Below are 18,224 nucleotides of genomic sequence, written 5' to 3' on the forward strand. Positions count from 1 at the left end.
CCAAACCTAATAACATTTACCTATAGCATGCTAAGTGTTTTACTCTACACACAAATTGTTGATGTTGTGATTCTATGAGTGAGTTTTATTTTATCGTTTCTGAGAAGAAGGAAAATTTCCACCTTGATAGACTAAATAGTTTCATCTTATTTTTTCCTATATATAAGACTCTACCAATGGCATAACATATGGCACCGTAAAAACAAAAATGTGAACATTTTAACAGCCTTGCTGTAATAACCAGATTAGTTATTCTTCTGTGAACCTAATTCATTTGTTTGTTTCTGACTTTTGCTCAATTAAGTTTCTTATGTATACATTGTAAATGGTATTTTTATTATAGTTAATCATGTTGCTTTTTATATCTCCTTATTTCTTTTATTCCTCCTATAATTGATATATGAATATTATTTATAATGTATAAAGGTCTTGTTTGTTTCATTTAATTAGCTCTACATCCTGAAGAAAATGAAAAATATGGTGTTTTATTAGAGAATTTATCTTTTACGGTGCCAGTAATACCGGAATTAATAGTAAATAATAAAGACTTTGTGGTATTCTCGTTTAGTGATGTAATTATATTAGTTGTGTTACCACCCCCCGCCACTAGAGGCAGTAGCAGGCCCGAAAAGATGCAACTAAGGAGCAGATTTAGAAGTACACAGAAAGCTACAGAACTTAAGAACTGTGAGCTGCACTGAAGTAAATAAAAAAAGAGAAGTTTAAATACATGCTGAGAGTGAAACTCCTTCATAAAGACGAAGATATATCCCAGATTTAAAAAATTTAAAAAACGTGAGAAACGGATAATGTAGCAAATAGCGCCCCCTTCACTTCCGGAATGCAATGGTCCCATTTCCAAATAAGGTATGAGACTGCCTTGCCCCTTTCTGTTTGCTGCAGCAAACAGTAGTATGGCCACAAGTGCCCCAGTTCTTCTTCTTCGTGTGAGAGGAGGGTGTGTGTGGAAGAGCGAGAGAGCGAGTGATTGTATATTTTCTATCTTTGTTTTTTTTCTTACTGTTTTTCACTGGGTGTTTATGTTACTTGGTTAGTTGTGATTTTTTGTTAGTTTTGTCACATTTTAAGGTTTTTTTTTTGGGTTCAGGTGTGGCCGGCGTCTTAGGACGCCATGGTGGTCGGTGGTGGGGCTTTCTCCACGCTGACACGGAAGAACAGCATCAAGGTGGGAGCTGGTACTCCGTGCAGCGTGGAGGAAGTTTGTTTGGCTGTGGGGGAGGTGATCGGACATGGGTCCATTATGTCGGCAGCTTGAATGAATGGTGCTGTCATATTGTTTGTTGAGAAAATCGAGCAAGCTCAACAGTTGGTGGAAGTGGGCGTTTCCGTGAATGGTCTGTTTCTACAGGTTTCGCCGCTGACTTTACCTGCAACAAAGGTAACTCTATCAAATGTGCTTCCTTTCATCAGTGGTGATTTTTGATTAAAGAACTGTCTCGGCACAGTAAGGTGGTGTCACCAATGAAAAAAGTTCCATCTGAGTGTAAATCACCTTTATTAAAACACGTTGTCTCTCGCAGGAGACAATTGTTTATGATATTAAATCATCGAGATGAGGAACTTTACTTGCGTTTTCATGTGAGAATAGATGATTTTGATTACATCCTGTTTGCTACATCTTCTAACATGAAGTGTTTTGGTTGTGGTCAGGAGGGCCACATTATAAAAATGTGTCCCTACAGGGCCGGGCTGGCACCGCCAAGTTCAGCGAAACAGCAGCCCACAGCTGCTGAGCAGGTAGGGGACCCACCTGGTGAGGCTAGGACAGCGGAGGAGCCCCAGCAAGTCCATGGTAGATAACATCTACCTAATTCGAGACGTTTTGGAGGTCTCCAGTTCATTGGGTCTACAAACTGGCTTGATTTTAGATCAAGAAAAGGCACTTGACCGCGTTGAACACGGCTTTCTCTGGAAAAACCATGAGAGGGTTTGGGTTCAGCGAGGGTCTTATTGCCAATATCCAGGTACTGTACAGTGACATTGAGAGTGTGCTGAAGATCAACGGTAGCCTGTGTGCTCCTTTTAGGGTGTGTAGAGGCGTTCGACAAGGCTGCGCGCTCTCTAGGATGCTCTATGCACTTTTCCTGGAACCCCTCCTTCAGAAAATATGCTCAAGTGTTTATGGCCTGGTTTTACCTGGTTTTAAGAACAATATGGTTTTATCTGCCTATGCTGATGATGTTGTTTTTATAAAAGATCAGCAAGATCTGGTTTACTTGTAAAAATACAATCAGAGATGGTAAACGTTTTCTGGAACGGTCTACATTGGGTGCCACAGTCTTTCCTGTTTTTACCAAGAGAAGAGGGGGGCCAGTGCCTTGTCCACCTGGCCAGTAGAACAGCTACATTTCATTTACAGTTCCTTCAGAAGTACCTGACAGGATCCCCTGTGTGGAGGGATGTGACCAGCTGCATTCTCAAACGTTTAAACTTTCTGGGGTTGGATGCTGCTCTGTTTTTAACTGATTTTAGTCTTTTAAAGTTAAAAGGGTTGCCTCAGTTTTATCAGGGTGTTTTTAAATCCTGTGCTTTTTTTAAACTGCACAGATCAAAAACGCATAATTCTCTGCATTGGCTTTTAGAAGAACCGTTAGTGTGTGGAGCAAGACTGGACGTCCATGACAGCACCGTACCGGGCCTTTCTCAGGCATTGTCCAGGTCTGGGATGGTGACCCTGCGGCGACTGGTGCAGGTGGCTGGACCGGACTTTTTTAACGTCCAAGAGGTTAGCTCGCTGCTTGGGATCCAGTCCGCCAGACTAGTACGGCGCTTCCTGGAACGGAAGAAAGAGCATATGACAGCTGGGGAGAAGCGGCTCCTGCAGCTACATGTCACAGAAAAGTGCCTGCCTGACTCGAATGACACATTCCCGGATGTGTTCCTGGATCCAGATTTTGAGGAGGACAGTGGTCCCCTCCTGCAACATACAGACTCGGGGATGGAATTATGTAAAACAGGCCCAAAAGTACTGTACAAATATTGTACAAAAATCCTAAATAAGAGCCATCAGTGTGTGGAGTGACAAACACTCACAACTACCTGTTGGATGTTTTCCTATCAAATGTAGTTTTATTTAATACTGTATGTCCGAGCCTCAATCTTGTCACTACTAAATGATCTGCCATATATTCCCTTCTATAACTTTATGAGCAAGTATCAACATAAACCTAATCTTTATTTGAGCTTGTGTCATTCTAAATATAACTTCATAAATTTCATATACCAACTCCATACGACTTTCAGATGAGACATTTAAAATAGACATTAGTGATGATAATGAATCTGAACATATAAGAACTTTTTCAATCTTATTTTGCTCTACCCACTGTAATGCCATCAGTATTGCTAACATTTCCATTGTATATACAGCTAAATGGTCAGATGTTCTTTGCTTCATAAATATATCTAATTCAGGAAAGCAAATCCTGTTTTTCCCAAAACTAAATCTTTTGAACCATCTGTATATATAATTGTAAAGGATTTATATATAGTTTTAATTCTATCATTTACAAAACCTACCCAGTTATTATCTTTATTAAGCTATATTTCTTTATGGACCTCTAGGTCTACATTCACATATGGAAACAACCAAAAATGTGTAGTTGAAAAAGGCACAGCAGCACAGTACATCTTTCCCTGTATCCCCATTTCCCTAGAGGATTTATCTGCTGCCCAGCTTTTCCACTATCCCAACAAGGTCTCAGGATTCTTAGTGCTGGATTATTCTCCTTCTTATGTCCTTGCATACTTACTCAATAATTCAGCATAATTTGATTTTGTCATAATACAAAGGAATTTCCCCCATTTCCACCTGCACTGCCAAAGATGGAGATGTCTTCAAAGCTCCACAGCAGTCTCAAAGCTTGATTCTGAATTGCTGTTTATGCAGCCTGCCCATACACCACACAAGCATAATCCAACACTGATCTGATCAAGACAAAATAAATCTTTTTTAAATTCATTTAGTTTGGCCCCCTTGTACGGAGCCCTCCAGGGGACATGGGATTTTTTATTTTCTTTTGCGTTCTCTCGCAATAATCTACTGATTAGTTCATGCAGCATAATTGAATACTATCAGCCTTTCTTATGGTTGCCGCCGTACTTTCTACTTTAATACAAGGTTATGGAAGGTTTTTCCATGCATGTTAATATCTCCCAGTACTTTGCACCAAAGAGTTAATAATCATAAACACGTTTTTGCTGAGGCTCTGTAAGAGCCATATGAATGAAAGAAGTAATTGATCTGACAGGAGCACGCGACTTTGACACTTGGGTGGCGAGCGTGTCGATGTGGGCGTGATGTCATCAAGTATGAATGGGAAAGTTACTGGCCTGCTGCTTTGTGTGTATGAGGAAGCGGGTGATCGGGATGGTCAGTCCTTGCAAAGTTTGGAGCATGATAATCAAAATGGAATAAATCGATAATTGTGACAGAACAAAGAAGTGATTCGGATTTGAATGATACACGAGTCGGACAGATGAGATTCCCAGAGTTAAAAAAAAAAAGAAGAAAAAAAAACGAGGCGCACGTTACGCAAAACTCAGAAACAGGAGAATCGGACGTGAAACGGAGCAACAAACTAGATGTGAATAAGCACCAGATTCACGCTGAACAGTGAAAAATCAAGAACTTATATGAAGGCAGATCAGGTGAAACTCAAGATGATGAAGCGGAGTAGCAGGTGAATGGCATGATGAGTGAAGAAAGGATAATACTAATCAAAGGAAACTAAATGAAAATGCAGGAAGAACAAAATGCAAGTTGAAGAAACTAAAGTAAATACAGAGGAATGAACCCATATGGCAAGGCCTTCTGAGCAATAATTAAAACAGGGCAGGGGATATGGCAAGAACAGACAGATACTATTTTCAGATAAAAGCTAATATTGTTGAAGTGCCATGGGTATGTTGAGAACACATCTAGTAGAAATGTATTTTACTGACCATAACAGTAAGGAACTTATCACTTATCTATGTTTTAAATTAGATTTTATTTTATGTATTTATTTCTTCAATATTATTTTTCATGTCAGTGTTAATGTCATGATGCTGTTAAGTGACACCATGACACTTTCAATTTGACTCGTTAGGATTTGATTAAGAACCAGCTTTATTATTTGTCATTTCTGTACAGCAAAACTATTAATCTATAAACCAATAGACAAAAAAAGGTTGAGAAACACTGGTCTACTACTATGCACTGGAGGCCAGTCACCTAAATCCATCTCATCATCTCCATCATCCTCCACCTCAAACACCATAGTAGTCCAGTCACAAACCAGTTTTATGCCAACCGCCCAAGATCAGCAATTTTTTGTCGATTCGGTCCTGTCTATGGACTTCTTAGCTTCCAGACTAAGAAGCTAAGAAGTCCGTAGCTTCTTAGCTACGAACGTCATAGCTAAGCTCATGGTAAAATGAGTAAGCTTTTTGCAATTATGATTAGCTAGTTACTAACCCTACAATTACATGTAGCCTAAACTTATAACCTTATTTTCACACTCATAACAAATGTATATATTAATAAAGTCATTTAAACTAAACAACTTTTGAATGGAAAAAGTAGAACATTTTCTTTTCAGTGTATTAATATGCTCTGACCATGTAAAAATAATGAAAATCATACCTTAAAACTAGAAATCTTTTTGTTCTCCATCCTCTCCTTTACTATCTTCTCCTTAACCAGACCAAACTCTTATACTGCAGGAATAATCTGAGTGAGTTAAATAATTTGTTGCCAACCAGAAGACAGTAACTATTAGGAAGCGCATAGCCATTTCAGAAGTAGTAGTCCGCTTTCATCTGGAGCTGCCTTAGTTTGCTTAATGTATGGTAATGCATTTTAGAAACTTTCCCCCACTAAAATGGAGCAAATATTTTATTCACTTTAAATTGATACATAAAAAACTCAAAATCCCTGAAAGCTTTGAAAAAATAGCAGAAATCAAAAAATCTGAAATACACTCACCAAAGAAGACACCGATTTTATTTTCCCAATAAAAAGCAGTTGTAATATTTAACAGAACTTAATATTTTTAGAGCAAGCTCAAACAAAACCTGTTACTTCACATTCTTGTATAACCCATGTAATTGTATGTTACAGATCTTTTATGCACATACATGTTTATAGCAACCAATGGAGAATTATTATTTTTTTACTATTTGTAGTTGCAGTTTAACAAGTAGGATATACATACTAATTAACAAACAAAATTTAAATTTGACAAAAAAAAGTGTTACACATTGGAACAGATCAAGTCATTTGATTCTGTGTAGTTTAGATCAAAGTTTGTCTTGGGTTTCTTTTTGGACATCTTTTCTTGCCTGACATCAGAACCAAGGTGGCGCTCTTTGCTGTGGATGACCTGAATATACTGATCAGTGCTGCTGTTTTGTTGGTCACTGCTGGATGCTATGGAGGCTGAGTCAGATTCAGTCAAATGAGTTTCAAGCTGACCCCTTAACTTGGGCTTTAATTGAGACCCCATGTGTCTGGTTCTGGTGGGGGACTGATATTGTCTCCTTGGAGAATGGACAGGTTGCCTTTGTGTGTGAGAAGATTCTTTTTCTTTTACACTGGTTTGAGATGGAGACGGTAAATTGAAATCTCCCCAGTCAATTCCTTCTTTACCAGCTTCCTCTTCATCATCTTCTTGCATCTCATACCTTGCTCTCTGACTTTCTCTAAAACTATCTAACCTTTCACCAATATAGAAGTGCGCTTGTTGGTGGTGGTCAGGCAATGAACAAGGTCGAAGGCTTTTGCCTAGAGAAGTCCTTTTCCTGTCTTTTCCAGTTTCTTCCTCCTCTTTCCTGAGCTGCTGTGATGTGTGGGAGCGGGGGGGATGTTGTTGGTGAATGGTGCGAGGTGTGTAGTGTTTTATGTTGCGCGGGTATAGCTCTAGGATCTCTCTGGGCTCCTCCATGAGATAGTGCCTTGGGATTCGTGTGGTTGAGCACAGTAGCTTCTTACGGGGCCTGTGCTCATTAACAATCACATAGCGGGTAGTAGGACCACGGCGCCCCCCATAATTTTGTGCAGCAATGATTCCAGCAGCCTCAACAGGGTGTAGAGAACGAATGGTTTTCCTGTACAAGGGGTCAGTGTGGATTGCATTAGAAAGGTCAGATGGCGGATTATATGCCATGTGGTGACAAGACTTGGATCTGCAGGAACCACTTCGGCCACCAATGAAATGTTGAGGTCTACTATGGGGGAAAGAGGGAGAAACAACATTAATCAGCTTGTGCAGTAATCATGTTCTATTTATTTACACTTTCCCAAGTTGCAAGAGACAATGAGCCAACTGCATGCCAGAATGTGTGTAATATTTAACTTGGTTCACAAAGATATATGCACTGTCATCAATCTCACTATACACTCAATGCAAACCTCTGAAAGCATAACTACTGTCAGCATACAGTATATATATATAGTAAGTCTTTAGGGTGTTTTCACACCTGATAGCCCGGTTGACTCGGTTTAGTTTAGTTTTGGGGACCAAAATTGCAACATTTGTAAAATTTTTAGCTGCTGTGGTTCACATTCACACTGCACTGTGTCAGACGACCCAAACTAACTAAAAAACCTGTTCCTCCCGTCACCTGTGGGGGCACTGCACCAAGAATTACTGAAGGAATTGACACAAAACCTCTGAAGAAGACCAGAGCAATTTCCTTCTTCACAAAACGTAAACAAAAATGGAGCAGTGTCAGATTTTAGCGTTTGTAGGATTTCTCCATTCATATACATTACTAGTTTGGACGTCACCTATTAGCTGCTAAAGCTAGCAACACGCTAGCAGGCGCCATTACTGACGCGGTGAGTCTGTCCACAAAACCAAACTGCTCCAATGTGGAATGAGCAAGAACCTGTCAAAAATGATCGCAGTGTCCTTATTTTTTACCAGATTTCTATGAACTTGGCATAAAGCTGAGAAAATTTCTCAAGTTTTGATATAAGTAAAATATGTATATTATTATATAGGCAATTAGTCCTGTTTTTGTCATTTATAAAGTTTTAAAAATTATAGCAGCTGCAGTGCTCCACATCAAAGGGAAAACAATCTGAGAAACAGCTTTAAACATCTACATTCTGCGTTTCCTCACTGTCTGTGACAGATTGCAGACCTGTTGCCATGGCAACTGACCTCCGATCCGCTTGCATTCTCACTGCCTTCCGACCACTTCAGAGTTCACTACAGCTGGATTCAGACCTAAGTTGGTAGGTGGTTCAGTTTGCTTCTTTAGTCTATTTTGGAATTCAAATTTGTATTCTCACTCCCCAAACGAATCTGACTTTCTAGACAAACAAATTAGAGTCTGATTACAGTGGACTAAACAGGGCTGGTGTGAATACACCCCTCGAGGTTCATGACGCACGATGGTGCAGTATTCTCTGGAAAGACTGTTGGCATAAAGGGAAGACAAAAACCTGTTGTGCAAAAACACCTTCCAAATAGAATATTTTAAGTGAAAGGTGGAACATGCTCCATCCCAAGTTCAGTGTGTCCACTACAAACTGACCACAGCCCATCTTTGCTATCTTTGTTACTGTTGTGTAAAATAATCAACTTTATTCATTAAGAGGTGAAACAAAGTGCTGTACATGAGAGATAACATAACAAAGCTAAGCACACAACAATATACCTGAATTAAAAGCTCAACACAAAAACGCAGTAAAATACATAAAATCAATACCAATAAAGTTTAGTCAAATTAAATCTCATCTGGGTTGAAGCTAATGAGTAAAAATATGATTATAGATGGGTCTTAAAATAACCTGTATAAAATAAACAACAATTAGCCTGGTGGTGTAGGGCAAGCTTCTGTACACTGGGGGAAACCCTGCAGCCAGAATGTTTTAAAGAATCCACAATTAGGTGGAGCAATAGACCTTATTTGGGAAATATTTATTTTACATGTAAAAAAAAAGTATAATAATACTGTAGATTTGGTTTTATAAATTTTAATAAAATATTGTCACATGACAGATGTTCACTCTGCAATGCATTATGGGTAGATGGCCTCAAAAGGTTCAACTGCCTGACTCCCTCCAGCCAAAACAGTGATGAGTAAAGTACTTATATGGAGTGAAAATAGTGTCCAAACACCTCCACAGTGTGTAATACTGTATTTGTAGTCCGTGTAAGCATCTTTGTGTGTAACTTTGGATAGTTGTATCTGTGAAACATGATTTGTAAACCGGGTACTTTTAAATATGTGGTGAAATGCATACACAAATAAGAAATTATAAATACAAAATAAAAGTACACATACACAAATACAATTTCTACAAACATTAAATTTCTACACAAATTTTTTAACTACAACCTCACAAATCTGGTAATTCCGAATTCAAACCTTCTCCTATTCCTACAAATGTTGAGAAAGCACGCACGAGTCGAGTGATACACACAGACAAAACGGCATTTATGCACAGATCCGGTTACGAATGCACAAGGATTCTTAACCGGATTAATTTCCATGCTTCCAACAGCCTCTTACTTGTGCGCAGGTGGTGCGTTTAAATTCTGGTGGAAAACTGGGTCATATGATTTTTGCTCAGCATCCAGTGTTCTCAGTCGCTGAATGTTTGTCACTGTGCTTGTACCAAAGTGGCAAAGATGTTATTTAGTTGAAAAACAGAATATTTCAATACTTCTTTATAATACTCCAAAATTGTTTATAGGCATATTGTGCATTTTATGAGCGGGACAGATGAGATTATGTGGTTAATAAAATGACCACTGGGTGGCGGAATGGTCAAAGGTTGAAACAGAACTGAAACGTATGCTAGAGTTGGGCATCATAAGAGGTTACAGAGCCCACTGATTGGTGCGCACCGATGGTTCCTGTCGAAAAGTAAAACAGAGATCAAGTAAGAGTACGTATGGATTTGAAACACCTAAACAAATCAGTAAAACAAGAGCACTACATCTTACCAACTATGGAAGACATCACTCCAAAGCTGGCGGGGGCTAAGGTGTTTTCCACCTTAGACGCCTCATATAGATTTTGGCAGATCCCTCTGGATGCAAAGAGCAGAAGACTGACAACATTTATAACCCTCATCGGTAGATTCTGCTTCAGACAACTGCTATTTGGAATCAAGTCAGCTCCAGAAATTTTTCAAAGACAGTTATCCACACTGCTAAAGGACCATGAAGGTGTTGTCGTAGTCATGGATAACATTCTCGCTTATGGACAAACTAAGGAGGAACATGACAACCACCTGAATGCAGTTCTGAAGACCATCAAGAACAGTGGCTTGAAGCTGAACAAAGCAAAGTGTTATTTCAGCAAATCAGAAACGCGGTACTTCAGTCACATCATCAGTGCGGAAGGCATAAAACCAGACCTGACCAAGGTAGAAGCCATCACGCAAATGCAGAGTCCCACAAATGTGGAGGAGCTCCGTCAGGTACTGGGTCTGATTAATTATGTGGGGAGATTTTTGCCAGGCCTCTCCACCAAGCTACATCCAATCACCAGCCTGTTGAGAAGAGAGAACAAGTGGATATGGGACGACACACAAGAACAGGCGTTCATCACTGCTAAAGCTATGCTCGTGTCAGCCCCAGCTCTCGCATATTATGATGCAAATTGGAAAACTGTCATCAGCGCAGATGCAAGCAGTTGTGGCTTAGGGGCAGCTCTACTACAAGAACATGAGGACGGCTTAAAGCCAGTGGCATTCTGCTCCCGCAAGATGTCTGATGCCGAGAGGCGATGCTCTCAAATCAAGAAAGAGTGTTTGGCAGGTGTGTGGCAGTGTGCGCGATTTGCACTCTACATTCAGGGAATGAACAGTTTCCTTCTGCAAACAGACCACAAACCACTTGTGCTGCTCATAAATACTTATGATCTGGACAAAGCCCCTCCACGGTGCCAGAGACTCCTGATGTGCCTTTTAAGGTATTGCTGCAGAACACATCCCAGGCAAGCAGTTGGTGGTGGCCGACACTATCCAGGAGGCTGCAGAGACACGGGAGTGGTGAGACCACAGATCATGTGGTGCAAGCACATGTTGAGTCGATTGTAGCAAATGCACCTGTCTCATCCCAAAGACTCTTCTCTATGATCTGTGTGGTTACTCAGCACAATCATGAACTGCAGCAGATTGCAAGTTTCATCAGGAATGGATGGCTGCCCAAAACGGTGATGAACCCATCTCTTCATTGTTCTTATTCTGCAAGAGCACATCTCTCAGAAACGGATGGATTGGTGTTATATCAGGACTGACTGACTGTGCAGAGGGTTGAGGTGCTATCAGATCTACAGTACATAAAGGACACCAGGGACTAACAGGGGCCGGGCACGTGATAGGATGGCTGTGTGGTGGCGGAGCATCAGTGCTGAGATTAAATTTACAGAATTTACATGTTATCATGTAAATTCTGCATAGAAAATAAACCAACCCAGAAGCATGAACCTCTCCTGACTTCTACCCTACCAGAGGGCCCCGGGCAGCATATTGCTGCAGACCTGTGAGAGTTTGAGAGATAGAATTATCTCATCGCAACTGAATATTACTCCAGAGACACTAGATATAGAAGACAGGCAAATTATTTCAGTCGTGATGTCATTAGTCGACTCAAGTTCGTGAGGTGGCGAATTCCACTGGATCTGGTCAGTGATAATGTCACTCAGTTCACATCTACCGAGTTCCAGGACTTCACCAGAGAGTATGGATTTGTGCACACAACCTCTAGTCCCCATTACCCTCAGGCAAACAGTGCTGCTGAATAAGCAGTTCAGGCTGCTAAGAACATCTTGAAGCAGCCTGACCCCCATTTGGCCTTGATGTGCAACAGAGCAACCCCTAGTACTGCTACAGGCGTGAGCCCTGCACTACTTATGACTGGAAGAGAGATTAGAACTACACTTCAGATGATGAAGAGCAAGTTGCAAGCTGCTCCGGTGGACAGACAAAAGGTTCGGCAAAAAGACAATCAGACAAAGTCAGCGTATCGGTTCTTCCATGACTGCCATCATTCTGCACAACCACTTCCCACACTACAACCAGGACAGAAAGTCAGGATAAAACTGGACGGTGAAAAAGGTTGGAAAACCCCAGCTAAGATTATTGCCAAATACAAGGAGCCATGCTCTTACACGGTGAAAACAGAGAATGGAGCTGTGCTACGACGGAATCAGAGACACCTGCAAGCCGTCCCACAGCCCACCGATCGACCAGATCAACTGCAGTCACCTGATTCCCCAGTGGAACTGACCAGTAGCTTTCCACCTGAGGACAGTTCTGACTCCACGGCCAGAAGCCCTGTTCAGAGGCAGCTGTGCCCAGAAGTGGAGCGTTCTACTCCACTTGAAGGTTCACAGGTTACATCCTAAAGAGTAGTCAGAATTCCTCTGAGATATAGAGACACTTTGTGATTCAAAGTTCTCTACTTCACATGTTTAGTTCAAGTATTTCGGTGTGAAACATATAGAGTTCAGAAATTTATTAACTTTATTCTACTTCAAAGTTTACAAGGACAAGACAAAATGTTATTGCACATTATAATTTTGTTTTATTTCTTTAGAAGGGTAATTCGATATAGTAAAAAAAGAAACGAGAACAAAAGGGGAGAGAAAAGGAGTAAATTGGAATTTGAAAGTGCACTGGAACTTTTTAAGTGTAAAGATTCACATGTTATAGATGGTGGAGTTACGAGCAGTCTACTAAAACTTTTCAGTTTGTTTTTATAGGACTGATAGGAACAGCAACTGTTGAGGGCAGAATAATCCCTATGTTGCTGCAAACTGAGGGCAGTCTACCCCAACGTCCTAGTGTTCAGAGATACTATTTTCTAACTTGTTAAGTATTTCTGTAATGTACCCATGTAAGGCTATGACAACCTCTGTCCTGTTGATATTGCTATTGATATACATCTCTGTATCGGAGGTTGCGTTAACGGAATATTTTCTGTCAAATACAGAAAATATTCCGGTCGTATAAAAAAATATACGAAAATATACAAAATTTAAAACCATCCATCATTTGACAGGTTATAATTCACACCCTTGAATGGTGCACATGCGCAGACATTATAGTTTTTACGCTCATCGCAGAGGCAACTAAAATCAATCAATAAGAAAAATCCTTTCTGAATTTCATCTCATTGACAGTGAACTAAATGAGTCTTTCTGACCAGGAGCTGACAGCATGTTGAGGATGGTTAGGAAGCACATTTCAAACCTTTGGTTGAAATGGCTCCTTTAATTCAAGTCTCCATTCTAGACCATAGAAAACTAAAGAGAATGCAATGCTGAGCTAATCCATTAGCTGCCGGCTCCTAAACAGAGGAGCCAGCAGTTTATCTTGAGGAAATAAATAAAGGTGCAGAAGTTAATTAGACCGTAATATGTGCAGTCTAATTAACTGCACAACCAATGCGGACGCAGCTCCACCACTACGAAGAATTGAACTCAACTCATCCTGTGGATTTAACAAATGGAGCTGGAAGAAGGAGAGTGGAACTCAGGAAGAGGATAAAAAGCTAGCAGAGCTCAAATGGTTTGATTTGGATCAGTTTGGATCAGACAGACCCAACTGAATTAAATTAACGCAGATTTCTCTGCAGATGCAACCAGGAGGAATTTGTGAGGCTGTGCGTTCAGACCCCAGCAGGAAGTGCTTTTAATTTAAGTAGAGTTGTTTAATTTCATTTACTGACTGTGGCTTATTGGGGCCACAGTCAGTGGTTTTTGTCTCTATGGAGAAAAAGTTAGATGCCTTTATCTGCTTTATGTGCGACAGGATCTGGATTCATGGTTCAACTAGGTGAATATTAACAAAACCGCATAAAAATGTGGCTAAATAGCCAATGTTAATATGGTTATAATTTGACAGGTAAAAATAGAACATGACCAGTTTTTTAATGCTGTCTGTCAAAATGACAGATAACAAGAAAGTCTAGCGGGACCTCTGCTGTGTATATAATTTACTTTGTGTTTGGAAAAAGTAAGACAAAGAATTTAAAAGTCAATATTTACACAGTACTGCACCTGATAGAAGGAAAGAATAATGTGAAGAGAAAGGCTAATAACGTTTTCAAAGTATTATGCATACAATTTATTTCTGAACAGTTCCTGATTCCAGTTTTTGGTTTAAGACTCCTAATTTGATGATGCCTGATGCCTCCTGGACGCCTCCCTGGTGAGGTGTTCCGGGCACGTCCCACCGGGAGGAGGCCCCTGGGAAGATCAGGACACACTGGAGGGACTATGTCTCTCGCCTGGCCTGGGAACACCTTGGGATTCCTCCGGAAGAGCTGGAACAAGTGGCTGGGGAGAGAGAAGTCTGGGCCTCCCTTCTGAAGCTGCTACCCCCGTGACCCGACCCCGTATAAAGCGGAAGAAAATAAATGGATGGATGGATGGATGGATGGATGGATGGATGGATGGATGGATGGATGGGTCGGTCATCAACATGCTGGATCAGACTGAACATTAAAGATTTTTTGTTCACTCACAAGAAACCATTAACTAGTTTTCAGAAAGTAGTGCATTTCAGTAATTACTGATCCCGTAGATTCTGCTGTTAGATTCCTCCTATGGATCTAAAATTAATTCAATTCAAATATACTGTACTTCATTGATCCCAAAGGAAAATTAAATGCAACTCCCATTACCAGCTGCCTCGTCTCATTGCTGTGTTAGAAAATGTCAGTAAGCTTTGCACATTTGGCAGTATAAAGTATTAATGCATTTATTTTCTCTAACTTGGCTTTTTAAAAGGGACAATGTCCAACTCAATCATAAATGTTACCATTTAATGCTCTGTACAAGATAATAGAAAAAGCCAATTCGCATTCAGTCCCCTCCTATCATTTTTACTTGCTGCCCAGCAGCTCCACTCCGCCTGACTTTTGGTAGACATGTGGACTGACGCCATGTTGTTTTGTTTTCTCTATGGCCCTCAGTCTATGAACAAAGCAGTCCGTACGCAAACTCTCCTAATTACCTGCTTACCAATTATGTTGACACTGTCGTTCAGGAAACTACAACACTAAGCAAAAAATGAGCAGGACATTTCACTCAGAAAAATATTTCTGGCTGCATCAAACTTATAATCAAAGTTGAGAAGTCATGAGATAAAAGCGCCACATGGTTGACATGAAGGACGGCAAAGTTCGGTGCATGATACACCCACAAAAAGTGTTCGTAACAAGTTATGTGGCTTTTTATGCTCTAAGCACATGCTTGGTCAGAAAATGATACAAGTAAATATGGAAACCATTAACTTACCAAACAAGGTAGATCCCATCGGTTTCATATAAATACAGAATCGTTGTTTCATGACTGCAGAAATCCGAATACAACCCGGAAAAGGAAGTTGGGGACTGACGTCACTCCACAGCTCACTTTTTTAAACTCCAAATGAAAGTACTTCTTGAACTTTTAAGTGTTATTCTCTCTTGATACATTTACATACTGTTAGAATAAATGCAAACGCCCTCCTAAGTCGGGTCCTGTGTCACACGTACGACAATACTGTGACCAAAGTCTGAAATATGGTGATGCGACATTCAAGAACGAGACGATTTTTCTGAACGGCTCTTTACTATGAATAATACACTGCCTGGCCAAAAGTAAAGTCGCCACCAAAAAATGGTCACACTCTAATATTTTGTTGGACCGCCTTTAGCTTTGATTACAGCCCGCATTCGCTGTGGCATTGTTTCAATAAGCTTCTGCAGTGTCACAAGATTTATTTCCATCCAGTGTTGCATTAATCTTTCACCAAGATCTTGTATTGATGATGGGAGAGTCTGACCACTGCGCAAAGCCTTCTCCAGCACATCCCAAAGATTCTCAATGGGGTTAAGGTCTGGACTCTGTGGTGGCCAATCCATGTGTGAAAAAGATGTCTCATGCTCCCTGAACCACTCTTTCACAATGTGAGCCCGATGAATCCTGGCATTGTCATCTTGGAATATGCCCGTTCCATTTGGGAAGACAAAATCCATTGATGGAATAACCTGGTCATTCAGTATATTCAGGTAGTCAGCTGACCTCATTCTTTGGGCACACAATGTTGCTGAACCTAGACCTGACCAACTGCAGCAACCCCAGATCATAGCACTGCCCCCACAGGCTTGTACTGTAGGCACTAGGCATGATGGGTGCATCACTTCACCTGCCTCTCTTCTTACCCTGATGCGCCCATCACTCTGGAACAGGGTAAATCTGGACTCATCAGACCACATGACCCTCTTCCATTCCTCCAGAGTCCAATCTTTATGCTCCCTAGCAAACTGAAGCCTTTTTTTCTGGTTAGCCTTACTGATTAGAGGTTTTCTTACGGCTACACAGCTGTTCAATCCCAACCCCTTGAGTTCCCTTCGCATTGTGCGTGTGGAAATGCTTTTGCGTTCACAATTAAACATACTCCTGAGTTCTGCTGTTGTTTTTCTTCGATTTGATTTGACCAAACGTTTAAGTAATCGCCAATCACGATCATTCAGGATTTTTTTCCGACCACATTTCTTCCTGGAAGACGATGGTTCCCCACCATCCTTCCAGTTTTTAATGATGCGTTGGACAGTTCTTAACCCAATTCTAGTAGTTTCTGCAATCTCCTTAGATGTTTTCCCTGCTTGATGCATGCCAATGATTTGACCCTTCTTAAACAGACTAACGTCTTTTCCACGACCACAGGATGTGTCTTTTGCCATGGTTGTTTAAGAAATGAGGAGTTACTCATTGCATCAGCTGGGGTTAAATAACTTGTTGCCAGCTAAAAGATAATCGCCTATGCAGTACTTATCCAATAGGAGGCTTGTACCTATTTGCTTAGTTAAATCCAGGTGGCGACTTTTTTTTTGGCCAGGCAGTGTAGTAAAAATATGAATAATAGTAAAGAGACGGTTCTCCGTGAGAACCATTCTTTGTTTTTGTAATGCTCTGCGTACACTGCAGTACCTATTATTCTATTTTATTAACATATATTTATTTAATCATCAAGTAAACCTCCAGTGGTGTTGCAGTGTGTGTGCCTGTCTGTTCTGAACTTTTGTAGAAGCAGTTAGTTCTACATACATGTGCAATCTTGTGTTTGCATTACTGCTAACATGTTATTGATTATGAAATTATTGTCATATGATTCCTCAGTCAATATATTGGCACTTTTCAATTCATACCTTTCTGTGTGGGCTTCATTTTCACATTTGTGTCATTTATGTTTTCCCCCCATCTCCCTGCTTTACACTTTTACATGTTTGCCATAGTTCAACTTGGTGGGGTTAGTCTGTCAGTTATATACTTTTCTCGATAAACCTGTTGTATGTGGATCATGGAAAATTATACTGAAGGTCATGGAGAGTCATGGAAAAGTCATGGAATTTTTTTTCTAAATACCAGTCGGAACCTGTCAACATAAAAAGAAAAAAATTCTACATTTACATTGTGAAGATACAAGCAATTTTCAGGTTCAGTAATGTTTGGTCAAAGTCAGGTTTGTCAGTGCATCAGTTGTACAGGAAAATCAACATACATTTTCTAACACTGTCTATTTGTACTTTCCCTTGCATCTTCAGACAATCTGCAGCAGGGAGGTTCCACACCAAAACCTCCAGCTTCAAACTGAGCCGTCCACTGGACCAAGGAACCTGCCTTCCTAACAACAACACTAGTTAATGTGTTGGTAGACATTATGGTTTATCCTTAATCTGTATTATGCATTATGTATTAATCAGTCTGGCCTTGGTCTTCTTTGAATTCACAGCGTTATGGCGTTTTCTTTTGGTAATTGCTTCTAGTAAATATTTGAACATCCATGTAAGTTTTAAGACATTTTATCTGTTAACTTTAGGTAGCTGTGAAACAACTCATGTTAATCTTTGATTCTATTTTGTTAAAGATTCAACAGATTAGGGTGCTTTTACAAATTTCATCTGTCCTTTGTGTGCAGTGAGGTGAACATTAAAGTTAATTCAGGAAACACTTTTGTCATCTTTCTACAGTATAAATGGAATGATGCCTCTATTATATTTGTGACATCAAACTTTCTTGCTGCCATATAGCAGTGGTCAAACTATGGGTAAATGTTTGTAATTTACTTTCAACAAATGGTCACCAAAATAGTTTTAGCATAAAGACACAGGTAATGTTTCCACATGCTGCATTGTATGCAAGTAAATGTGATGTAGCTGAGTGAAAGTTGTACAGCTATAAACACTTTTGGAGTATTATAAAGT

At 40.2% G+C, this 18,224-nt stretch overlaps 1 protein-coding gene across 7 annotated transcripts in view; it reads right to left on the reverse strand.

Annotated features, from left to right (window-relative positions):
* Positions 1-5,980: 5,980 nt before the first annotated feature.
* The window catches only part of tmc3 (transmembrane channel like 3), an 80,578-nt gene continuing 68,334 nt past the window's right edge, over positions 5,981-18,224 (reverse strand). For 4 of the 7 annotated variants that reach the window (XM_032560808.1, XM_032560809.1, XM_032560806.1 and 1 more), the window contains one exon: positions 5,981-7,230. In XM_032560808.1, coding sequence (XP_032416699.1) covers positions 6,258-7,230 — 973 coding nt within the window. In that variant the 3' untranslated portion in view covers positions 5,981-6,257. Of the gene's footprint in view, positions 7,231-9,566; positions 10,517-18,224 lie in introns of those variants that run through there. The other 3 variants (XR_004338964.1, XM_032560807.1, XM_032560812.1) reach the window with 3 other exon arrangements.

The sequence above is a fragment of the Xiphophorus hellerii genome, chromosome 4 (assembly GCF_003331165.1).
Source record: "Xiphophorus hellerii strain 12219 chromosome 4, Xiphophorus_hellerii-4.1, whole genome shotgun sequence".
NCBI classification, from domain to species: Eukaryota; Metazoa; Chordata; class Actinopteri; order Cyprinodontiformes; family Poeciliidae; genus Xiphophorus; species Xiphophorus hellerii.